The sequence below is a fragment of the Polypterus senegalus genome, chromosome 17 (genome assembly GCF_016835505.1).
Source record: "Polypterus senegalus isolate Bchr_013 chromosome 17, ASM1683550v1, whole genome shotgun sequence".
In the NCBI taxonomy this organism is placed as follows: domain Eukaryota; kingdom Metazoa; phylum Chordata; class Cladistia; order Polypteriformes; family Polypteridae; genus Polypterus; species Polypterus senegalus.
Genome location: NC_053170.1, coordinates 48399757 through 48426004, shown reverse-complemented (window position 1 = coordinate 48426004; position 26248 = coordinate 48399757). Strand labels below are relative to the sequence as shown.

Sequence of the window (26248 nt, the reverse complement as noted above, 5' to 3'; positions counted from 1 at the left end):
CTTTTGTTTTTAGTTTTTGCTATCCTAAACTTTGAATTGAAACCTCTGACAGTTTACAGCTTCCCTTTTCACAATATTAGATCATTCATAGCATTTCAACTGATTTAACTTTGAAGACAAATTGGAAAAACTGAGGTATATTGTGGCACACGTCTGGGGGTGGCACCCAGCCAGGACGCTCGGGAAGACAGACCCTGAGGGGGCGACCGCCCTGGTTCCTTTGGGGGCCACAGATACAGAGTTGGGAAGCTCAGCCCTGTAGGGGCCCGTGGTCACCGCCGGGGGCGCCCCCATGCCGGGAGAACCCTGAACCCCAGCACTTATGCTACACCAGGAAGAGCTGGGGGGATGACAAGTGGAGACACCCGGAGTGCTTCCAGGTACGCAGCCGGCACTTCTGCCACACTGGGGCGTGTTCATGGGAGACTGCCGGAACACACGTGGAGCACATCCGGGTACAGATAAAAGGGGCCGCCTCCCTTCATTCAGGGTGGAGTCGGGTGGAAGGCGGACGAGGTCGGTGAAGACCGAGAAGGAGGCAGTCTGAAGAAGAGGCAGTGTGGTTTATCTCAATGGGAAAAGAAATACTCCTGGATATCTATACTGATATAGACTGGGTTAGGAACGAAAGGATGCCACATTGTTTGATGGAAATGAAAATGATCAACCTACAGAGCCCTGAATTCAAAGACGCCCCAAAAATCAGAGTGAAAAAATTATGTGGCAGGCTAGTCCATTTTGCCAAAATTTAATTGCAGCAACTCAAAATTGTACGCAGCACTTTGTATGGCCCCTGTGTTCTTGTATACATGCCTGACAACATCGTGCATGCTTCTAATGAGATGACAGATGGTGTTGTGGGGGATCTCCTCCCAGATCTGGACCAGGGCATCACTGAGCTCCTGGACAGTCTGAGGTGCAACCTGGTGGCATTGGATGGGCCAAAACATAATGTCCCAGAGGTGTTCTATTGGATTTAGGTCAGGAAAGTGTGGTGGCCAGTCAATGGTATCAATTCCTTCATCCTCCAGGAACTGCCTGCATACTCTCACCACATGAGGCCAGGAATTGTCGTGCACCAGGAGCCACTGTACCAGCATAGGGTCTGACAATGGGTCCAGGGATTTCATCCTGATACCTAATGGCAGCCAAGGTGCCTTTGTCAAGCCTGTAGCGGTCTGTGTGACCCTCCATGGATATGCCTCCCCAGACAATCATTAACCCACCACCAAACTGCTCATGCTGAATGATTTTACAGGCAGCATAATGTTCTCCATGGCTTCTCCAGACCCTTTCACTTCTGTCACGTGCTCAGGGTGAACCTGCTCTCATCTGTAAAAGCACAGGGCACCAGTGGTGCATCTGCCAATTCTGGTATTCTATGGCGAATGCCAATCGAGCTGCATGCTGCTGGGCAGTGAGCTCAGGGCCCATTAGAGGACATGGGGCCCTTGGGTCACCCTCATGAAGTCTTTCTGGTTGTTTGGTCAGAGACATCTACACCAGTGGCCTGCTGGAGGTCATTTTGTAGGGCTCTGGCAGTGCTCATCCTGTTCCTCCTTGCCCAAAGGAGCAGATACTGGTCCTGCTGATGGGTTATGGACTTCTATGGCCCTCTCCAGCTCTCCTAGAGTAACTGCTTGTCTCCTGGAATTTCCTCCATGCCCTTGAGACTGTGCAGGGAGACACAGCAAACCTTCTGGCAATGACACGTATTGATGTGCCATCCTGGAGAAGTTGGACTACCTGTGCAACCTCTGTAGGGTCCAGGTATCGCCTCATGCTACCAGTAGTGACACTGACTGTAGCCAAATGCAAAACTAGTGAAGAAACAGTCAGAAAAGATGAGGAGGGAAAAATGTCAGTGGCCTCCACCTGTTAAACCATTCCTGTTTTGGGGGTCATCTCATTGTTGCCCCTCTAGTGCATCTGTTGTTAATTTCATTAACACCACAGCAGCTGAAACTGATTAACAACCCCCTCTGCTACTTATCTGACCAGATTAATATCCAAGTTTCATTGACTTTATGCTATACTCTGATTTAAAAAGTGTTCCTTTAATTCTTTTGAGCAGTGTGTTATATATAAAAAAAATGTGTATACAGTAATCCCTCGCTATATCGCGCTTTGACTTTCGCGGATTTTAAATGTAAGCACATCTAAATATATATCACGGATTTTTCGCTGATTTCTGCGGACAATGGGTATTTTAATTTATGCTACACGCTTCCCCCGTTTGTTTGCCGTGTTGATTTCATACAAGGGACGCTATTGGCGGATGGCTTAGGAGCTACCCAATCAGAGCATGTATTACATATTAACTAAAACTCCTCAATGCTATAAGATATGCATCCCGCGCAGAGCTTGATTGTTTGCTTGTCTCTGCCTCTATCTCACCCTCTCTGACATTCTCTGCGCCTGACGGAGGGGATGTGAGCAGAGGTGCTGTTTGCACAGAAGCTGTTTGCCTAGTGGATACGGACGCACCTCTAAGAAATGGCGCTTTATCGCGGTGCTTCCAGAAGCACACTTATTGATTTTTTGATGGTTTGCTTTAATCTCGCTCTCTCTCTGACGTTCTCTGCGCCTGACAGAGGGGCTGTTTGCACAGAGGCTGTTTGCTTAGAAGATACTGACCCTCCTCTAAAAAATGCCGCCGGCAAACTTAAAAGCACACTTGTTGATTTTTTGATTGTTTGCTTTTCTTTGCGATCTCTCTCTCTCTCTCTCTGCTCCTGACGAGAAGATCTATTTGCATTCTTTTAATTGTGAGAAAGAACTGTCATATCTGTCTTGTCATGGAGCACAGTTTAAACTTTTGACTAAAGGGTGTTATTTCATGTCTAGAGGGCTCTAATAATGGTAACAGTGTGGGAGAGTTTATAAGGGCTTAAAATATAAAAAAATAACTACACAAACATATGGTTTCTACTTCGTGGATTTTCATCTATCGTGGGAGGTTCTGGAACGCAACCCCCGTGATCGAGGAGGGATTACTGTGTGTGTGTGTGTGTGTATGTGTATATATGTGTATATGTGTATGTGTGTGTGTGTGTATATGTGTGTGTGTATATATATAGATATATATATATATATATATATGTATATGTGTATATATATATACATACATACTAGTATAAATATGTGTATATATGTATATGTATATATATGTGTATATATATATATATATATGTGTATATATAGTAGTGTCTTAAAGAAGCAAATGAAAAAGAAAAGGAAACATTTTGAAACTAATAACATGATTGTCAATGTAATTGTTTTGTCACTGTTGTGAGTGATGAGTGTTGCTGTCATATATATATATATATATATATATACACACACACACACATATATATAAACATATACATATCATACATATCTACATATATACACACAGAGCTATTTCAGTATCGGTGCAATACGCTGTTTGTTAAAACGGATGACACCCGCTCTTACGTGCAAGTCTGCGTGGATATTATGAACTATCATATTTGTTCAAGTTCTATTTAAATTTTAAATAGAAGGAATTTTTATTTAGTCGACAGAAATATCTTTGGTAGGAATGGTAAAAACAGACAGGAATATTATTCCTGAATAAATCAACTCAAACCTTAAACAACTTATAATATTTTGCTCTCCATAAAAATATATCCTGTCTAAATTATACAAGTTAGAAATAAAGTAAACGTTAAAAGAACAAACATTCAAATTTCTTTACTCTTATGTAATTTTATATTTTATAAAAATAAACTTAGATTTTAAATATCCCAAAAGATTTTGCTCTCCATAAAAATATATCCTGTCAAAATTATACAAATTCAAATATGAACATGCTGCATAACAAAACCTGGAAATATAAATAAAATGTGTTCCTTTCAGCAATAACAAATCAAATCATTCAGTTGTCTTTGCTCAGATGTCATTTTAGAGCTGGACGCCTGGCATCTTTTTGGCAACAGGTTCGTTTCTGTTTGGTGTGAGGTTCTGTGTTGTGGAGATTCTCAGGATGGATTGCAGGTGCTCATCAGTGAGGCGACTCCTGTGTGCTGTTTTGTTATTCTTTATCACTGAGAAGAGCTTCTCACACAGATATGTGCTACCAAACATGCACAAGGTTCGAGCCGCATGTAGACGGACTTTTTTTGTTCTTCAAAGTCACCAAAGCGCCGTGCAAACTCAGTCAGAGCGCTCAGTTTATCAGCAAAGTGCGATTTGGGAACACCGTAGTGACGACTTGGTTTAACATTACTTGGTAACAGGGAAAGTGGGGCAAGTGGTTGTGTCTCCCATAAAAGCAGCCTCAATTGAAATCACTTTGTGATTGTGCACGGGTAAAACGTCCGCTGAAGTGTCAGATTCTTATTTAATTCTTCTGCTTTCTGTATCTTCTGCATTGCATTCAGGTCTTTCAGGTTACCCTGATGTTTTGTTTTATAGTGCCGTCTTAGATTAAATTCTGTAATTACAGCCACATTAGCTCCACAAATGAGACACACGGGTTCAGTAAACATATACTCAGCCTCCCATCGGTTTTAAAGGCTCTATTTTCAGAATCAACTTTTCTCTTCAGCATCGTGTGAGCTAGCTTCGCAATAACTTGCAGCATCATAAGGTAGACTTGATTAACGCGGTAAGTGTTCGGCAAGGCAGCTGAAGCGCTGCATTATGGGATCTGTAGTTTATTGTGTTACCAGCGCTTCATATACCCGGGCTTTAATAACAATAATACAGTATATAAAATGATCTCACGGGCCGGATATAATTACACGGGCGGATGTGGCCCGCGCCCTTGAGTTTGACACATATGGACTAAATAGAACTTGAAAAGATATATTTTTTAAATGTGATCGCAATTCAGATAGAGTTGACGCGCACTACAGCCTGCATGCCTCAATAAGTCATCCTCCCCTAGCCCTTACTTTTTTACCGTTCATCTAATGAATACACTGAGTATGGCTTTACCAAAACAATCATTGATGGCGAATAAAGTATCCATTATTCGAGTATGTAGATCGGGATATCTATATCTATATCTATATATCTATATATCTATATATATATATATATATATATATATATATATATATCCAGCGATCAGCGGAGAAGTAGTGTGTTAAAAAGCTAGAAAAGAAAAGGGAACATTTTAAAAATAACGTAACATGACTGTCAATATACAGTATTTGTTTTGTGAGTGTTACTGAGTGTTGCTGTCATCAAGGATTTGATTATCATTATTTCTTTCAATCAGGTTCGTATTTATAGGATGTGTTGTGTTCAAGTTACATTCCGTGTTTGTCAATCGTTGTAAAGATGACAGGTTTCATTCATCGATTCGTTTCTTACTGTATCAATAAACAGCTCGTCGTCTTCTTTATCTGAGACATGACACACTGCATGCACGGTTTTTTTTTTACACTGTCTTCCTTTAGCGGGACATTGACTTTTCCAACGTGTGCTTTGTTTCCGCAGTAGTTGGATTTATGAATATGCTTGTATGTATGAGACGCTTCATATTTTTGCTGCCTTTTCAATTGTGTAATTCGGTTTTGTTCAGCTCTTTGGAACTGTTGCCTTTTATCTGTGCACTGCGTCAGTTCACGTGAGCCACTCGGTGTACATGCATCGAAGGTTCCCAGCTGTGCTGGTGCCATCTCGTACTATGTCCATGGCTGTATTTAATGTTACCTTTAGTCCTGGCACTTAAAACTTTCTCTCGCAGTTTCGCTGAGTTTGTGTCAAACACCACCCTGACCATCTCATCTTCCTCTCCATAAGCACAGTCCTTCACCCGTGGCAGTTTGCTATTGGATTGCCGCTGACGGACGGCCTTATATGGGCAGGCACTAAATTACAAACGCCAGCGGCAGCCTGTCTATGAACTTAATTTAAAGTGTAGGTTTACATCGTGCTTTGTTTCGAGTAGCAGAACTCATGAATATGGTTGTATATGTCACTCGCTCGCTTCTTATTGTTTCGCTGCCTTCTCAATTATATAATGCATGTTTTCTTCTGTTTTGAGGTCTTCCTGGTTTTCTATGTACTGCGTGATTACGTGGGAGGCGTGATGATGTCACACGAAACTCCGCCCCCACGGCGTTGAAGCTCATCTCCATTACAGTAAATGGAGAAAACTGCTTCCAGTTATGACCATTACGCGTAGAATTTCGATATAAAACCTGCCCAACTTTTGTAAGGAAGCTGTAAGGAATGAACCTGCCAAATTTCAGCCTTCCACCCACATGGGAAGTTGGAGAATTAGTGATGAGTCAGTGAGTGAGTGAGTGAGGGCTTTGCCTTTTATTAGTATAGATATGTATATGTATATAGTGTGTGTATATACTAATAAAAGGCAAAGCCCTCACTGATTCCTCACTAATTCTCCAACTTCCTGTGTAGGTAGAAGGCTGAAATTTGGCAGGCTCATTCCTTACAGCTTACTTACAAAAGTTGGGCAGGTTTCATTTCGAAATTCTATGTGTAATGGTCATAACTGGAACCTATTTTTTCATCCATATACTATAATAGACTTCTGCTCGATGCCCGTGGGAGGCGGAGTTACGCCTCCCACGTAATTTAGTGCCTGCCCATATAAGGCCGTCCGTCAGCGGCAATCCAATAGAAACACTGCCGCTAAATATTCACTGGTGAAGGACTTTGCTTATGCAGAGGAAGTTGAGATGGTCAGGGTGGTGTTTGGCACAAACTCGGCGAAACTGCAAGAGAAACATTTAAGTGCCGGGTCTTAGCTAACATACAGCCGTGGACATCGCACGAGATGGCACCAGCACAGCTGGGAACCTTCGATGCATGTACACCGAGCGAATCACATGAAATGACGCAGTGCAGAGACAAAAAGCAACAGTTCCAAAGCGTGCTGAACAAAAAACGAATTACACAATTGAGAAGGAAGCAAAAAAATATGAAGCGTGTGATACATACAAGCATATTCATAAGTGCAGCTACTGCGGAAACAAAGCACACGGTGGAAAAAGTCAATGTCCCGCTAAAGGAAGACAGTGGTAAAAAAAAAAAAAACACAAAAAAAGTGTGAGTGAAGACGAGCTGTTTATTGATGCAGTAAGAAACGAATCGATGAATGAGACCTGTTATCTTTACAACGATTGACAAACACGGAATGTAACTTGAACACAACACATTGTACAAATACGAACCTGATTGAAAGAAATGATAATCAAATCCTTGATGACAGCAACACTCATAACACTCACAAAACAATTACTGTATATTGACAATCATGTTTCGTTATTTTTAAAATGTTCCCTTTTTCATAACTTCTTTAACACACTACTCCGCTGCGAAGCGTGGATGTATGTGTATATATATATGTGTGTGTATATATATCTATATCTATCTATATCTATATATATATATTGTGTATATATATATAATATTGTGAACCTCTCCCCGGACACAGACAGGCAGACACGTTCATGTCACCCACAAACACTGGTTTATTTTCCATTATTCTTTTATACAACTCTGCTCACCAACCCCAATACTCCTTAGTCCAGGCCACTCCAATGCCTTCTCTTTTTCTTCTCTTTTCTTTCACTTTCTCTTTCTTTTCTTCCCACCGCCTCTTTCCTCCTCCAGACGCTGCCACTCTTCCACCCGACTCTTGTCAATGACTGAGGGAGGCGGTCCCTTTATAGGAACCGGATGGCTCCAGCTGCTTCCCGCAATCTCCCGCGGACACACCCCGTGTGGCGGAAGTGCCGGCTGCGCACCTGGAAGCAGTCCGGTGTCCCTGTCGTCTCCCCCTGGCACTTCCTGGTGTGGCGGAAGTGCCGGGCCCCTGGAATAATGAGGCACTGGGGTGCCGCCTGGCGGTGGCTTTACCCGAGCCTCCGCGCATAACCAGGACGGACGCCCCTCTCGGTCTGGAGGAGGCACATGCCCTCCTCTGGTCCTCCAAGGCGTCCCGGCCGGCGACCACACGGGATAAACCGGTCCCTACCCCAGGTCCCTACAGGGCTGGGCTTCCAAGCCCTTTACCAGGACGGATGCCCCCTCGTGGTTTGGAGGAGGCACAAGCCCGGCCGGGGACCACAAAATAAATATATATATATATATACAGTGGTGTGAAAAACTATTTGCCCCCTTCCTGATTTCTTATTCTTTTGCAGGACGGACGTCAAATATAACCTCTCGGTCTGGAGGAGGCACATGCCCTCCTCTGGTGCTCTTTATTTGAGGTTTTCAAGGCGCCCCGCCAGGCGACTAGGCCACACACAGGATAAACCGGCATCGGGTGCCGCCTGGCGGTGGCCACGGGTCCCTACAGGGCTGGGCTTCCAAGCCTTCTCAACCCAGTCCACAAGGTATTTTCCCCCAACAGAACCAGGACGGATGTCTTGGAAATCCCTCAGGCGGTTTGGAGGTGGCACAAGCCCGCTGGGGGGACCGGATGACAAAATAAATATATATATATATATATTTAATCTATCCATCCCGATTTACATACTCTCAAATAGACTAACCACACACCATGGTGCAATGGTAGAGGCTAAAACCATCTAGCTCCGAGGTTCTACTCCTGAGAGGGGGTGCACTGAGTATGTACGCGTGCTTCCCGATTCATTTTACCCTCGCATCCCCTTGGTTTGAGAAATATTAATAAAAAATACGCTGTAAACGCAGAAAGACAGATCACCAATTGAAGTTTTATGAATAATGGATACTTTATTCACCATCAATGATTGTTTTGGTAAAGCCATACTCGGTGTATTCATTAGATGAACGGTAAAAAAGTAAGAGCGAGGGGAGGGTGACTTATTGAGGCATGCAGGCGAAACCACAATAGCACGCGGGCTCCATGTAGTGCGCGTCAACTCGATCTGAATTGCGCGATCACATTCGAAAAAATATATCTTTTCAAGTTCTAAATAGTTGACACAAATATCTTTGGTTGGAATGTAAGGCGAATTTACTCTTTACATTTGTATGATGAAGAAAAATGTATGCAATGATGCCTACATTTAACTTACATTCCTATTTCTGTCGACTAAATTAAAAATTCCTTCTATTTAAAATTTAAATAGAACTTAAACAGATACGATGGTTCATAATATCCACGCAAACTTGCACGTAAGAGCGGGAGTCATCCATTTTAACAAACAGCGTATTGCACTGATACGAAATAGCCTGCCCATTTAATTATTTAGGAATGGATAAATTAAGATTTTGTACAAATAATGTTTTTAATTTTTATATATATAGCAAGCACAATTTAAACTGCTGCTAGGCCACATTGTTGTAGTCAATGTTGCAATCAGAAATAAGCCTCTACATTTTATTTGGGAGGGTGGTGTCTTTGGCTGCACAAGCGGAATTGGGAAGATGACTTGACTGAATTTTGATAATTACAGTTTGTATTCTTATACTTTAGGTGTTATAGATGAGCTGCTTACCTTGATGGACTCCGTAGCACAAAAGGAAAATGAAATTGGTGAAGGCCATTGGCAACACCCATCTGATCTAACGTCAAGGTATGTTGTGCAGTTCTTTTAGATTTTTTTTTTTTTTATCTGAAAAAATGACTCGTTTATGAAGTGTTTTCTCATCTGTAATTAGACATGTACAACTTTTTATTTGGATATTTTCAATAATAATGTTCCTATTTAGCAGTGCAAATTATCTTAAAGGTAAAACTTTCTTGTGTAATGAACATTAAAGGTGTTGTTGCGGTTGGCCATATGCTTTGTCATTGATGCATAATCCAATATTAGCCATGAGTAGCAAGGTTTAATGTTTATGAAGTGGTGTTTTTTGGGGTGAATATTCACCATATTAAAAAAACACAAAAACCTATATATTTATGGTATATAGTTTTATAAACAAATATTAGTTCCTGGATTTTGAGTATACTGAAAGCAGTTACTGACGTGTTCCATTCTGTATTTTGCAAAAGACATTTGAGCTATTTTAAGAGGGCTTATTTAATAATCTCCTTTTAATTTGCAGAAATTGCTTCAGAAAAAATGGTTCTATACCTAAGATAAGTCTTCAGGAGTGGCAAAACAGAAATAAAAAGGATTTCAAACGGTTTACATCCATTCCAAAGAAATTTCTGCGCAGTACAATTCCTAAAAAGACTCCACTTTGAAACGGCAGCACTTATCGTGAATGAACTACAGAGTATCTATTTTCAGATGTGTATCTTAGATTTATGAGAATCTCTTAATCACTGACTGTTTTGTGCGTTGTTGCACGGTTTTAAAAAATAATGATGGTTTATTGCCTGAGTTTAAGAAAGCTGTGTTTTAATGTTCAAGTTGAATTTATATTAATGCAGAATACCATGTTTAACCATGCTATATAACAGTGTGGATAAGAATCCAAAAAATATGTTATGGCATAATCTGCTCATTTCCCAGTAGATCTGGATGTTGTTGGGCTGCACACCTTTTGAATGTTGTTAGGTTCTGTAGGAAATAATTTATATTTTAAGCAAGCACTTAATGTTGAGTTTGTATTTAAATAATGAGGTTTGTTCTGTTTTTTTTTTTGTTTTTTTTTTGTTTACTTTGCAAGTACAGAATGTTGGGTTTGCTGTGTTTTATATTTAATAGTAGTGAATTTTGTTCTGTTTTTGCGCTGTTTTGTTTTGTTACAAATAATAAATCTAAGGATTTCATTATGGCCCTGTGTTTGTTCAAATTATGTACATTTAAAGTACCCCAGTATTAAAAGGTATTCATTTAAGCTATTTTGCATTTTCAATGTTATGAACCATATTTAATAAATTAATTTTTTAGCATTAATGTACTTTAAAAGCAATTTAAAATACATTTGTGGGGATTGTACTCTTATTACCTTAAGTAGGTAGGTGTGGATAGAAGTGTGTGTATTGAACTGTTAAAATTAAATGTTCAACAATGAGTGGCATATAACAGCTTCATCATAAAAGACCTTTACTGATAAATCTAGCAAGTATTTCATCTCTTGATTTTTCATTTGGTATATCAGTGTAGAATCATGCATTAAATGTTTTGTAATAGAGTTTGAAATGTTAAATATTATGCTCTTTATAGTACCTGTGTACTTTAATATTGTGTAAACAGAAGATAAACATACTTTTAGAATAAATAAGCATTTGAAAATGGCATTTTATTATGTTTATTTAAATACATTAACATTTTTATATACAGTCCAGCCTTTAGTCTCATTTGTGCATATGCAGGCATTTATGGGACATTTAGCTTTGAATCTGTAAATGTAACATACTGAACTTAATGAACTTATTAGCTTTCATATACAAAAATGAATCTATTTCCATAGATTGGGTTTGTGTACAGTAAGGTTTTATTAAAAAAAAAAAAATCACAGTATTTAATGTATGCATTTACTGAAAAAAGCCTGTTGGCTGGGTACCAAATACATACCTGTTTTAAATGGGGGGGCGGGGTCGCTATGGTAGTAGAATACTATAGCACAGTTATTTCATTAGATTAAATTATCAACTTTCTACAAATTATTCACAAGAACAGCAGGCACTGTAGATTTAAGTTTTATTAATCTATTTACTAATTTTTTGCTATCTCCTCTACCTACTCCTTAATGTAAATGTGAATCTTAAACCCTTTGGCTGTATACAGGTGTTCTATTGTAGATCAGACCAAACCTGTAAGATATTGGCTCAAAAACTGGCGATGACAGCATGAATGTACTATATTAGGCATCCACTTAAAATCTTCATTGCAGAAACTCCTTGTATTTGCTGAAATCTCCTTGCAAAGTTCCTTTATACTATGCAGTGGTTTAATGTGCTGTACAATGAAGCCCCCTTTTTTTTTTTTTTTTTTTTTAAATGATTACTGAGCACTGTACCCGATGGTTTTATCAAGATATTCAAAAAAAAAAAAAAAAAAGATATTGGATTTCAAAGTGCATTTATGTTCAGGGATATCAGAATTTCATTTTACTATGGTACTTTGCATTAAGTGTCAAATTGTTAAAATCATTGTCTTGGTTTTCTAAGCGGTGCTTGAATGTTGTCTCCCATGTCCACCCCACCCCTGTTGATTTAAAGTGCCACTGTTGATAAAATGTGATGCTTATGTTCCTAATTCAAGAAGTACCTGCAAATCTGAAAGAGAGACAATGTGAGGTGTCTGTCATTTTTGAGACAGGCAAACTGCTTTCTTGGATGGGTTCTATCATTAATTCTAGGCATAGATTTAGTAAACCTTTAAAACTGCACAACTGGCATTTGTGTTGTCTTGTGATTGCTTGTCTCATATTGCACAATTGTTAAATAGCCGCACAGAGGCAGAATTATGACTGATGTATGACTTTTTTGGATGATTATCCTGAGAGTTACTAAACTCTAAAACACAAGTGTTTGTGACAAAAGCATATTGAAACCTGCATGATTTTCATTTTTATGTTAATAGCTTCTACCTGGTCCAGTTTTCTTTTATATTTTCCTGTAATCTCTGTGGTCCTAGCAGCACTAGGTAGAGCAATAATGCTGTGGTTTTGTGTGTTTTTTTTTTCTTTTTTTCTTTTTTCCTCAGTTTCTATTACTGTTTGCTGTTAACCTAAAAAAGGCTATTGTTTTATCTCATATCTTTATTTTACTTGTGGACAAGGCTAATCTAAAATTTCTGCAAAAGTATACTTTATTGCACAGCAGAAAGTGATGAATTTCTAGCATCCACTGTGGAGAAGTTGTCAGCAGTGGCACATTATAAATCTAGAGTTATTAACAAAATCTGCTGCTTGTTACGTTTTTCAGTGAAGTTCCCTTTTAAATATTAAGTGTGATTTATATACTATAATTTGAACTCTTGATTTGGAATGTTGGTAGCTTATGATAAAGTAATGATTATATCATAGATAAATAAATTCCATGGTAATATTAAGAGCACTTGCAGTATGCCCAGTGGTGTGGCATAACACCTGTAAATCCAATATTAGACCTGTAAGAAATAGATATCTAAAGTGTTTACTTTTTAGTTGAGCAGATTATGGGTCAAGGTGTTTTTTAAACAAAATTATGCTATACTGGTTCAAGTATATTGCTAAGATGCAGTATTTACTACAGCTTAATACAGTCGTTGCTGATATTGCCTGTTTTTCTTCAAACTGAAGATAAGTCTTTATTTGGAATGAACATTTAAAAACAAAAAAAAGATTATGTATGTCACAACTCACTTTCTAAATCTTGAATAAAACGCACGTCCTTCAATGGTTTTGATGTCATCTGCTAGGTGGCATGCAGCAGATGTGTAGTTTTAGAGTACATCTTGAGCACTTTGTAAATTTCTTACATGGGTATTTTGTTAATGTCGTCTGTCTTCAAGTTGATTATTCACCCCACTCTCGGGGGGCGGGTACAACTAAAAGAACATTTTTGTTCTTGGAAAGAGACCCATCAACGCTCAGTAAGTTTTACAGCCTAGATTCATTGTAATGGTGTTGGGCTTTTTTTTTTTTTTTGGGGACACCATTTAAAAAAAGTTCCCTTTTGGCAAAAAATTAATACAGCCCGCATCATTAACACCTCTACTCAGCATGTCGGAGGGAGTGTTTTGATTTGGGACTGCTTTTCTGCCTATGGATTTCTGTGCCATACTGTCCCCGATAGAATTACACTGGTCTGCTCCAAAATGCTCTCATGCAAAGAAACTGTGTCCTTTATAGATTTAGTGCAATTTCTATACCACAAACTATTTTTGTGAGATGAAGGATTTGTTGAAAGACATTTTTAAATTACATTTGTGTTATGGTATAAATATTTTTTCATGCTTAAAATATCTGAGGTGGAAAATGGCAGTCTTCCTCGTTCTTAACGGCTGTTATGGTGGAAACAACCCAAAAAAAAATGTTTACCTATTCTTTTTAATCTTAATCAGAATTTTCCCTTTTTTAAAAAATAACTAGGAATTGTATATTTAGGAAGATACAGAGGTATGTTTAACTTTAAATGTTTTTTACAGAAATTTTTAAGGTTGGGTTGATCCATTCATTCTCCTGACCGGATAAGCAAATACTAAAAGAATACGCACCTGTTTATTGAAGAAAAAATTGTGTCAGTTTTCTTGGGAATGCAAAGGTGGAAAACTGAGGAATTAATTGAACAGCTTCTCTCTTTCCTAGCACTTGGGTGTAACATGTCTTTTAAAATCAATTTCCCTCATTGTCAATTGTGTTCTCCCAAACCCCCATTAACACGGGAAGAGTCTGTGAGAAATACCGGGAGAGGTTCCACCAGTACTGTGTATTACTCATATGGAGAGATGTTCAAAATAAGAGTTGAGTCTATGTTAGCAGACATCTGTTGGTCAGTCCTGCACAAAGTACCTTGAGAGGTTTTTAAGAAGGAAAAAAAAAAATACCAAGAGACAACTTTTTGTAAGTAGTAATTAAACAAAAAACAGGTATGCAGCAATTAATGTCTGCAATAGTCTGTGAAATAGGATAGTAGGTAATTTGAACATTGTGTGAATAACCACATTATGTACAGTAATTGGCAAAGCATGATGGGATACTGTTGTGTACATGTTCTTCAGAGACGTGAGATTGGGTGGTGTTGCCCACAAGTTGAATCCCGTACACTGTCCTACAAATGATAACTTTGTAGAATGTATGTAGGGAAATTCACATTAAAATCGCAATGGGAAGTATGATGCAATACTGCCCACAAAATTGCTTTGTATAAAATAGACACGAGACACACATTGTATGTGGGAAGCTATTGCATTTGTTACGTCCGCTATGTCCGTTCTCCCATTGAGATTTCTGAACTCTGTTATAACTGTATGGGACCACAGACATGTATGCAGTTGGGACGTTATGTACTGCATAGCTGCATGTGTAATTTATAACATTTTAAAGTCTAAATGAACTAATTTTAAATGTGTGAGTGTGTGTGTGTATATTGTACATATGTATATATTTGTATTTTCTTAGTTTTCCTCATTTTAAACCATGTCTGAAGAAATGGTTATGATAGAACAATTCTGCTGCTAGATTTGGAATCAACACCCTCAGTTCTATAAAGAGAAAACATTTGATGGAAATTGTTTTTTTATTTATTTATTTATTTTTTTCCAGACCAGTGTTAATTCTTAAATATTCCGGAAGAGACCAACAAAGACTTCTGTTCTTGGGTTGTAAGTGTTGTGAACACCATCCTCATCACTACAGCAAAGAGAGGATTTTGAGGAGGGCATTTTGTTTGGGGCAGTGGCCAAGCTAATATCCGGATCTCTTCCCAGCAGAAATGATAGGACCTGAAGTGAGCTGTTCATTCAAGAACTCTGAATTAAGTTATATAAGGAAAAGTCATTAGGAGAGAATCCATTTATAGCTATAAAAGTGTTTGTTTGTTGAGATTATTAAATGATGAAGCATTTGTCACCATTTACTGAAGTGAAATGTTTTACTCACTTTTGCTTGTGAGCTAATTCCCTAAAGCAAAATGTAATATCTGTTGGTGTTAATATTTTCTTTTAGGATAGTCCATGGTTAGTCATAGTTTAATGGATTTCTTAGTAACAATGTAATGCCTACAATACTCATTTGTATTTACTGGAATGGCGGTTTTTATTTTTTTGCATTTCAATTATATGGTTTATATGGCCTCTTGGCCTCTAGGCTTGCCTGAGGTTTATGGTTTATAGATTTCACTCTGGATTTATTGCTGCATTTCTAAAGAAAGGAAACCTGTACAAAAGTATAAACCCACAAGAGTGCTCAACCTGTTCGTTTACAAATTTTTCCTTTCTAATTTTTTGCCTTCAAATTGGCTTATCACCACTGATGATGTTTTTCAAGTGAAGCTTTCTGTTGTCACTTGGAAGAACATAGCAAAGCTTTAATAAATACTAAGTTGGCTGATTATCCAGAAAATATGCAATAAGAGAATTGGCACTGAAAACTGCTTTTGAAATGGATAGGTTAACTATGTTTCTTTAAAAGAAAAAAAGTATTAATTTTTGCTCTCAGAATAGCTGTAATTCTTAAAAAGCAGAACAGGAAAAAAAAGTTTTAAACATTATTATTAAAGCTGTTACTAACCAAAGAGCATTAAAATAAGGTCTGTCAATTGACACTGCACTGTAATTATACACGCCATTCCAAATTCAGGAGGCCCTGAGGCCTTTTGTTGTTTTTTCTCCAGCACCGTTGTGTGTGTGTGTGTCAAAGTTGGTATTCATTATTTTATTTTATTTTTAATTAAAAAAAAAATGTTTGACAGAAATACTAACAGCACTATTTGACTCCCACTAATGTCCAAGACTTAAGTTTTATTTACCCAATGACTTGGCTATTTTAAAAAGTTCTTCAAAATACCTTAATAACATTGCATTTTACTGTCTGGCTTTGAATTCCCTTGGTTGTAGCAGGTCTTCCAGATAAAATAGTTCAAAAATCCAGCAGGGATTCAGACGTTGGCTGCGTCCTTTAATCATTCAGAAGTGAACTGTTCTTTTGCAGAGCTGTTTGCCCTGATCAAAGTTAAGCAACAGTCTTCTGTGAAAGTGAACACCTCACTGGTGTGTAGGCCGTCGCTGCAATGCAGTCCTTGCCTTCCCTGTTAACTGATGAAAGTGGAGTTGCTGCATCTGCAGTTCCCTCACAGTGTAGAAAACTGAAAAGGAAGAAAAGGTGTTGAGTGGTTAAAAAAATCAGGAAAATCATAAGCTGCATTTAAAAGTAAGATTTCTCTCAACGTTCGTAAGGCATGTTGGTAAATAGATTACACTAGCTGGGTCATCACAAATGTCCAGCAAACACCGACTCGTCAGCCTTTAAAGTGTCAAAAGCACTTAATGGTTTTAGAATTCCAGGCAGGCTTCAGAAATTGTGTCTTGACCCCAGCATGTTGTCCGTGCTTGGCGAGAATTTTGTGTTTGACAGCTTTTAAGACTGCAGTGTGGTTTCTTATGTAACCGTGTGTGTGTGTGTCTGTATTTCCAGCCCATGTAAGTGGCTTATTATGTATGGCTTTGCCCTGGAGACTGAAGTCCCTGGATTTACTCTGTAAATCGGTTATTAAACATTCATTGAGACAAATGGCACCATGGGCTACATTTTAAAACTGGCATGGATACATTTTTATTGAAGTGGGTGGTTTGCCTGGAATAGCGTTCAATAGAGACCTGGCATGGAGTGAAGACATCACATTGTGTATGTAGTAAGATTTTATGTTTCTGAGATCATTTAAAAGAGATTCTTGTGTTGTCTGATTATTGACTTTGATACCCTTTTTGATTTTAGTCTCTTAACTATTATTATGCTTGACTATTTGGTGACCCGTAAAGAATCAAGTGATTCAAAGATTATTGGTTAAGTTTGGGAAAACACTTGGTTATTTCCTCATTGATCCATTCTCCAATCTTAGTTATTCCAAAACAGGCTCAAGAGGGGCTCTAAAAACATTGGGCACGGGCAAAAAACAACCATGAGCAGAATTCCAGTCCATCCCTGGGCATACAGGTAAGTACTCAGAAAGGCAATTTACAGTTACAGTTCTTCATAATCTGCATGTATCTGGAATGTTTAGGGAAAAGCTGGTGTTCCCTGAGAAAGCTTGTACTGGTAATGGTAGGCTGGGATTAGATTCAATGTTAAAAGCAAAAAAAAAAAGTGTGCTTGTTTGACCCATTTGGTCACAATTCTGCACACTAATGCATAACTAAAGTCAGTCTGGCCAAGTTTTAATGTTTGCTTATTCATTATTAGCTTAATTAGAAAATGTACATTTTACCAATACGAGTTAAGTGTGCCTTGCAGTGGACTTGTTCCTGATACGGCTACTACTGGCATTTGTCTCAGGCAATCCATAAATGGATGGAAATTAACATACAGTTTTACAACACACTAAACTGGTTTGGTTCGTTGCATCCCTTCACCTGCCCCTGGCTGCCTTAGAAGCTCCAGTTAAATAAAAAGTAAGTCTTTAGAGACAACAGGATGTTGGATCAGTGTGACAGACTCATCACTGTTCCACCCTGGATTAATTATAAGATTTTTTTTTTTTTTTTATTACACTTCATACAAAGCAATCAAGTTTTTACAAAAAGAAAAATAGAGTTAAGAACAGATCGATCCCCAATTCTCTATGCTTCATGAACTTATTTTAATATATTACTGATTAGATCCTGCCATGTTTTGAAAAACGTCTGTACGGATCCTCTAACTGAGTATTTGATTTTTCCAATTTCAAATAATATAACACATCAGTTTCCCACTGACTTAAAAGAGGAGAGTTTGGATTCTTCCAGTTTATCAGAATAAGTCTGCGTGCCAACAGTGTAGTAAATGCAATCACAATTAGTTTGTCTTTCTCCACTTTAAGCCCATCTGGAAGAACCCCAATCACAGCTGTTAATGGGTTAGGAGGGATTGTGAGTCCAAGGCTGTCTGAAAGGTAATTAAAAATTTTTGTCCAGAATAATGTTAATTTGGTGCAGGCCCAGAACATGTGACCTAGTGAGGCTGGGCTTTTGCAGCGTTCACAGGTTGGATCATGCCCTGGAAACATTTTGAGAGTTTTAGTCGAGACAGATGTGCTCGATAAATAATTTTAAGTTGTATAATTGTATGCTTTGCGCATATGGAGCTCGAGTGAATTCTCTGCATTGCTACTTTCCACTCCTTTTCTGATATATTAATTGAGAGATCTTTTTCCCAGTGTCCTCTTGGATCTTTGAAAGGGAGGGATTGTAAAATGATTTTATATATTGCAGAGATGGAGTCTAAGTCCTTGAGATTGAGCAATATTTTTCCAGCATGGATGAGGGTGCAAGATGAGGAAAATCTGGAAGGTTCTGTTTAACAAAGTTCCTGATTTGAAGATAGTGAAAGAAATGTGTAGCTGGAATGTTAAATTTGGAATGTAATTGTTCATAGGATGCAAAGACGTTGTCTATATAAAGATCTCTAAGCAAGTTAATTCCAAATTTTTCCAGATATTAAAACTGCATATGTTTGTGAAGGTTGAAAGAGGTGGTTCTCTTGCAGAGGTGCCACAGATAGAAGCTTCTCCGTCTTAAAATGCTTTCTACATTGGTTCCAGATTCTAAGTGAGTGGAGCACAATTGGATTATTAGTATATTGCCGATAGCGTGTGTTTATTGGAGCACAAGCAAGGAATACAAAGAAGTACTGCAGGATTTTACTTCTATTGTGGTCCAAGCCTGTGTATGTTCTTCTATTTGTGTCCAGGTTCTTATCGCCTGTATATTTGCTGCCCAGTAATAAAACTGGAAGTTAGGTAGAGCCATGCCACCTTCTGCCTTTTGTCTTTGTAGGGTCGCTCTTTTGATGCGTGGATGTTTTGAATTCCAAATAAATGAGGTTATTGTTGAATCTAATTGCTTAAAGAATGATTTATTAATGTATATTGGGATGTTTTGAAATAAAAAGGAGCTTAGGAAGAATATTCATCTTAACAGTGTTAATTCTTCCAGCTAGTGTGAGATGAAGGGTTGACCATCTATGCAAGTCTTGTTTAATTTTTTCCATGCAGACGCGAAATTTTGTTGATAAAGAGCTTTATGTTTACTTGTGATGTTTACCCGAGGTATTTAAACTGTTCTGCAATGATAAAAGGTGTCTAATCTAATATTATATGCTTGAGAATTCACTGGAAAGAGTACACTTTTATTCAGATTAATTCTGAGACCAGAGATCTTTTGAAATTCTGTGAGTGCTGCTAAGACTGCAGGCACAGAATTTTCTGGGTCCGATATATACAGTACCATGTCATCTGCATATAATGAGATTTTCTGTTCCAGTCCTTCTCTGCTAATCCCCTTTATCTGATCAGTATTTCGACAATGTATTGCCAGTGGTTCAATGGCAATGCAAACAGCAGCGGTGACAAGGGCATCCTTGTCTAGTGCCACGTTCTAGTTTAAAGTAGTCTGAGCAAATGTTATTGATGCAAACTGAAGCTTCTGGGTTAGTATACAGTAATTTAATCCATGCACAAATGTTGGGCCAAACCCAAACTTCTCCAATGTAGTAAAAGGTATTTCCATTCAATCATGTCGAATGCTTTTCTGCATCCAATGATAATAATATTTCTGGGGTGTTTGATTTAGTTGGTGAGTATATTACATTAAACAGGCGTCGAAGATTTGAAGATAAGTGCGGCCCCTAATAAATCCAGTTTGGTCTTGTGATATTACGAGGGAGCACTTTCTCCATCCTTCTAGCTATGATTTTAGAGAGTATTTTAACGTCGTTATTCAGAAGTGAAATTGGTCTGTATGATGCACATTGTAATAAGTCCTTATTTTGTTTTGGAAAAACAGTGATTAGTGCTTGGCGAAAGGTTTGTGGAAGAGATTGGTTATCTCTGGCTTCTGTAAATGTTGCTAATAGGAGGGGAGCTAGCTGAGCGGAGAATTTCTTGTAAAATTCTGCAGGGTAGCCATCAGGGCCTGCTGCTTTCCACCTTGGAGTGACTTTATAGCATCTAGTAATTCTGATAATGCAGAGGTTTATCAAGTTCCTCCACACTAAAAGCGTCTATTTGTGGTATCTGTAATGTATCCAGAAATGCATTAGATTGTGTATTGTCTTCTTTAAACTCAGTAGTATATAGGGATTTATAGTAGTCTCTGAAAGTGTGCATTATATTTTTGTGTTCGATGATTTTATCTCCGTTCGTGTTAGTGATTACCGAGATTGCATTGCGCACTTCTTGCTTGTGAATTTGTTGAGCTAAAAGCTTATTAGCTTTCTCTCCATGTTCATAGTAATGATGTCTGGATTTGTAAATTAGTTGTTCAGTTTCTTTAGTTGTCAAGAGGTTTAATTCTGAATGTAGAGCCTGCCTCCTCCTATGTAGAGTCTCGCTTGGTAGTCTGGCATGTTCTTCATCTATTTTAGTAATTTCGCTTTTTATCTCTGCTACTTTCTTGGCTTCGGATTTATTTCTGTGGGAAAGATATGAGATAATCTGTCCTCTTAAGAAGGCCTTAAGAGTTTCCCAGAGTATTCCTGCAGAGATCTCAGGGATGTATTTGTCTCTAGAAAGAATTTGATTTGTTTGGATATAAATTCAGTACAATTCTCGTCAGCTAATAGAAGCGGGTTGAGGCACCATCTGCGTGGTGAGTGTATGGGGCTTAGTAATTTTAGCTCCAAGATCATAGGTGCATGGTCAGAAATAACAATAGCATCGTATTTACAAGATTTAATCTTAGGCAAGAAGTTATTGTCTATAAAGAAGTAATCAATCCTTGAGTAGCAATGATGTACTGGTGAGTAGAAAGAATATGTTCTTGAATTTGGGTTTAAAAACCTCCAGGGATCTGATAAGTTGTGATCAGTTATAAACTTTGTAATTATCTTTGCGGTGTTAGATGCGTTCCCCTGTGGAGGAAGTCCTATCTAAAAGTGGATTTAGAACACAATTAAAGTCCCCAGCCATTATAACTTTATGAGTGTTCAGATTGGGAATGGATGCAAATAAATTTTGTATAAATTCCTTATCATCAACATTAGGTGCATAAACATTTATCAAAATCATTTTACAGTTAGATAAGTCTCCCATGACCATTACATATCTCCCTTCAGGATCCAATACTACATCTGATGCTACAAATGGTACTGTTCTATGTATGAGAATTCCCACACCTCTAGTTTTCTTTGTAAAACTAGAATGGAACATTTGGCCAGTCCAGTCTTTTGCAGCGGAACTGATCCTTGCTTAGTAAGTGGGTTTCCTGTAAAAATACTATTTTAGCATTTAGACCTGTTAGGTGAGAAGTACTTTCTTTCTCTTTAATTCGTGATTCAGGCCTTTAACATTCCAGCTTACAAAGTTAACTGTCCCATCATGGAGACACTGATTCTGAGTTTTTGATGTCATTTTATAGTCTTAACTGGAAGTGAGACAGTTTAGGTCTTAATTTCCTATTTCCCTAGAGTTGTTGCCATGCAGCTTATTATTACGTTGGTAGTTATAATTATAAAGATTAATAGGATAGATTAGGTATAGATCAAGCCTGCTCTCTTTCTCTCCCCTTAACCCCCACCCTCCCTTTTGCCTCCCCAAGTGAGGCTAAAACCCACTTCACATAGTCCCAGTCCTCTGACATACCCAGAGACAGAGCACGTCCAAAGCAAAACAAGCCCCAATGCAGCGGCGCTTTAGGGTTAAAAGATAGAGATATCTGTTACCAATATAGTCTTTAAAAAAGAAAAAAAAAGAATTTTGCACTTAAAATATATATATAGTCTTCAGCAATTTTAGTGCATTAAGATGATACACCCAGATAATAAACCCGGGTGATGGTGTTAAAGATGTGTCCAAAATAAGCATAACAAGTCTTAATGCAGTAATAGCAATAACAATAAACCAAGGGTATGATATTGAACAGTCTTGTTTAGGGTAAAGATGAAGTAATTAGAAAAAGAAAAAAAAAGAAAAAAAAAAAAAGAAAAAAAGCACAATAAAACATAAACAGATAGCGCCCTAGTAATACTAAGTAATAATGAGAACAAATGAGAATATGTGCTGATAAAAACCCTTATTTTAAAACGAATAGATCAGACAGTAGATTATTAATCCGCCATGACTCACTATTATGTATCAGAATAGTCCGGGATCAGCTTTCTTAATCCTTTTCTGCTTCTTCCTTGCTAGCGAAGACATAGAAATGACCTGCCATTCCACTTTCAGTTTTGCCGGATACAAGAGGCTGTATTTGACGCTGGCTTGCCGTAACCGCTGTTTGATGTTGTAGAAGGCAGCGCGTTTATTAGCTGTTGCTGGAGAGAAGTCAGGAAAGATACGAATGTGGTTATTTTCAAATGTAATATCTTCCTTGCTTCTGAGGAGTGCCATTACTGCGTACGCGGTAAGCTGCTGCTATCTCAGATTCTGCTTTAAAGTCGTCCCCGATTATTTTTGAAAAAAGTTCAGCAGCGAATTTCACCGGGTTTGAACTTTCTCGATTCTCAGGCAGACCTTCAATTCTGACGTTGTACCTTCTACTTCCATCTTCCAAAGCAGCCAGTCTTTCTCCGAGTTTTTTACATTCGGAGCTGACATTTTCTGCTTTTTCTTCAGCACTGGTGGCTAAATTTTTGGCTAATTCAATCCTAGTCGTGAATGTCTCCTTGAGATCCTCCAATTGATCAGTAAGCGTTTCAATTTTACCCAGCACCTGTCGGATTTCCACTTGCATTTCTTGTCGCAGCCTTTCATTTGCCTGTTGCAGCATCAGCCGTTGCGTTTCGTTTGCTTGCTGCCATTCCTGTTTCAATTCCAGCAACTCTTGTTTCAGCCTCTCATGTGCCTTTGCCCTTGCTTTCTCATTTGCCTTCTCGGTTTTCTTTATATCTTGTACGATCTCAGCGAGCATCACCTCCAGTTTAGACATTTTAATTGTGCCTTCTTGTACCGCGGGTGAAGCGTCAGACTCTACTGCAGCCAGTGCTCCCGCTATTCCCGGCTCGCGTGGAGTAATTGAGATCGCGGACTGTAAGGCCCCTTCCAGTTTCAAGGGTTCTCCGATCAGCGAGCTATCGAGATCTGCACTCCCGATCTTACATTCGCTCCCCTTTTCACTCTCAGCCGGCGACGATGTAGCGGACCTTGGTCCCGAAGAGTCTGTACTTTCGCCTAGCTGTTCCAGCTCTCTCTCTGAAATGCCGTATCTTGAACTAGGGCTTCCTGATCTTGGCTTGGGTACAGCTTTAGTTTTCTTTTCTTTCGGACCCCCTTTCTTGCTGGCCATATTTATATATGCTTACATATATAATGTAGCAATGTCCTTGGGTTGAATAAATGCAGGATATCTCAGGATAATAAGCAAATAATATGAAAAATAACACCGCTGCTAGCGGAGCTCCACTTCAGACGTCCATCTCTCGCATCGGACGAGACCAATTATAATTATAAGATTTTAAGTTTCCTTTACTCTCAGTGAGCAAGTTATTAGGCAGACTATATACTTGTACTGAGTAGGTCCTCCTTTTGCTCTCAAAGCAGCTTCCATTTTTCATGGCATGATCCTGCCTGATGGTGGAAACATTCCTCTGACATTCTGGTCCATGTTAACATGATTGCATCACACAATACAGATTTGTCATCTTCATGTACAGTGGCTTACAAATGGTTGTGCACCCTGCTCACTTAACTGTTTACAGTAACAGACATTTTAAGCAAGGGTGCCCCAACTTTTGCATGCCACTGTACATGCTGCGACTTTGTTGTATTCTGATCTGGCGACGGAAGACCACTGAAGTACACGGAACTGATTGTCATGTCCTTGAAATTAGTTTGAGATGACTTTTACTTTGTGACATGGTGCAAGTAACCATTAGAAGATGGGTAAATTGCAGCCATTAGGGGATGCACATTGTTAGCAACAATATTCCAAATAGGCTGTGACATTCAGGCAATAATTGATTGGTATTAAGCAGCCCAAAATGTGCCAAGAAACATCTCTTACACCACCACGAGCATGGACTGTACACCCAGCCTTCACCGTGTCTATGGCACTAAATTCTGACCTTGCCATCTGTGTGCCTCAGCAGAAGTCGACATTCATCAGACATGTCTTCAGCTATCCAGTTTAGATGAGCCTGTGCCAGCAGCTTTCTGTTTTGGCTAACAAGAGTGGAACCCGACATGTTTTTTTTCTGTCATAGCCCATCCACCTCAAGGTTCAGTGTGTTGGGCATTACTAGATACTTTTCTGGACACCACAGTACAGAGTGGTTATCTGAGTTACTGTAGCCATTCTGTCAGCTTGAACCAGTCTGGCCATTCTACTCTGAAGTCTCTCATCAACAAGGCATTCTCATCCTCAGAACTGCCACTGACTGAATATGTTTTGTTTTTCGTAAAATAAACTCTAGAATTTGTTGTGTGTGAAAATCTCATGAGATCAGCATTTACAGAAATAGTGCCAGGTTGGCTGGTTTAAGAAACAATTGTGACACAGTTGAAATCACTGAGATCACATTTTTTTCCTCCTTCTGATGTTTGATGTGAACATTAACTGAAGCTCTTGGCAGGATTGGCTGATTAGATAATAGAATAGAAAAGCAGGTGCTCAGGTGCTCCTAAAAATTTGCTAAGTGAGTGTATATAGCGCATATCCAGGGTCACTTTACAAAATTAAATAACATGCAAGTACAAACAAAACTTAAGTAAAAAAAAATATTTTTGAGATGATATAACACATAAGAATTTAAGTAACCTAACAATGATGAAATGTGTGGTAAGGGAAAAACCAGATATTGAGTTGCAAAAGTAATATGTGTGTTGTATTTGAATTAAGAAAATGGGAGGACGACAGACTACAATTAACATCACAATAAAATCATTAAAGAAGATTTCAGTAGACATTAACCTTGCTGTTCTTTATCCTCAAAGAATGGCAATAACACGGAAGATTGAAATAATGCGTTTACATAAACTAAACCCTGACTTTGGTGTTATTATTTTAATAACTCGCTTGTTTGCTAGAGTACATGCCATCCTAGGGCACTTGTTATGAAAAGCACATTGGGCATTGTGCCTTGAATGATTCTGAAATTTCACCGAGACGACCAGCTATTTTGTGCACAGGAAATTAACGGATTATATCTGACGGCACATTGTATTCATATAAAGAATGAATTGATTATTTCATTTGTTGAATCCTTGTTTTCAGACCACTGTGTAGTTGCACTGTTTTTATATTCGTTTCAGTCTCTTTCACTGGAGTAGTTCAGTCTTCAGGGTGCCTTTAACAGTACAAGCTTGCAGTAAAACGGGGCCACAAGTCAGAAAGCAATAGAAATTCCTTCCTTACAGTTGTACACAAAAACCTTTACATTTCATGTGTACACATTTTACTTTTTTACTGGTAATCTATTGCAGCCATCTTGACCTGGTGACAAGTCCTTGCTGAGGAAATCCTATTGGTGCTGAGAAAGGACAGACGCTATAACACCTCTGACCCACTCCAAACTTCAGAAATACTCCACCCATGTTAATTACTTACTGCATGTAGTTTTATGTGACAGATGGGAAACTTTTAGTCTCATGTTTTTAGGCAGAACAGAGGCGTCAAAGTTTCTGATAAAATAGGTGTCTAGGGTGACCAATGCTGGACAAAAGCATATTCTATCAAAACTATCCCTGGAAAAAAAACATTGCGTTACTAGTATACTAGTAAATATTCCCCATGTTGAGTCATCCAGTCATATGCTTGCAAACATAATGTACTAAAATATATTATTAAAGTCACATTGAAAG

General features: G+C 38.5%; 2 protein-coding genes across 2 annotated transcripts in view; one reads left to right on the top strand and one right to left on the bottom strand.

Moving 5' to 3' along the window:
• The window catches only part of LOC120517195, a 33778-nt gene extending 22545 nt beyond the window's left edge, over nucleotides 1–11233 (top strand). Inside the window, exons 6-7 of the mRNA XM_039739366.1 lie at nucleotides 9413–9512; nucleotides 9988–11233. Of these exons, the coding sequence (XP_039595300.1) occupies nucleotides 9413–9512; nucleotides 9988–10129 (242 nt within the window). The 3' untranslated portion in view covers nucleotides 10130–11233. The remainder of the gene's footprint in view (nucleotides 1–9412; nucleotides 9513–9987) is intronic.
• A 5027-nt stretch (nucleotides 11234–16260) lies between these two features.
• Nucleotides 16261–26248, bottom strand: part of fndc5a (fibronectin type III domain containing 5a) — a 140408-nt gene continuing 130420 nt past the window's right edge. Inside the window, exon 6 of the mRNA XM_039740715.1 lies at nucleotides 16261–16624. The gene's annotated coding sequence lies outside the window, so the exon portion shown is untranslated. The remainder of the gene's footprint in view (nucleotides 16625–26248) is intronic.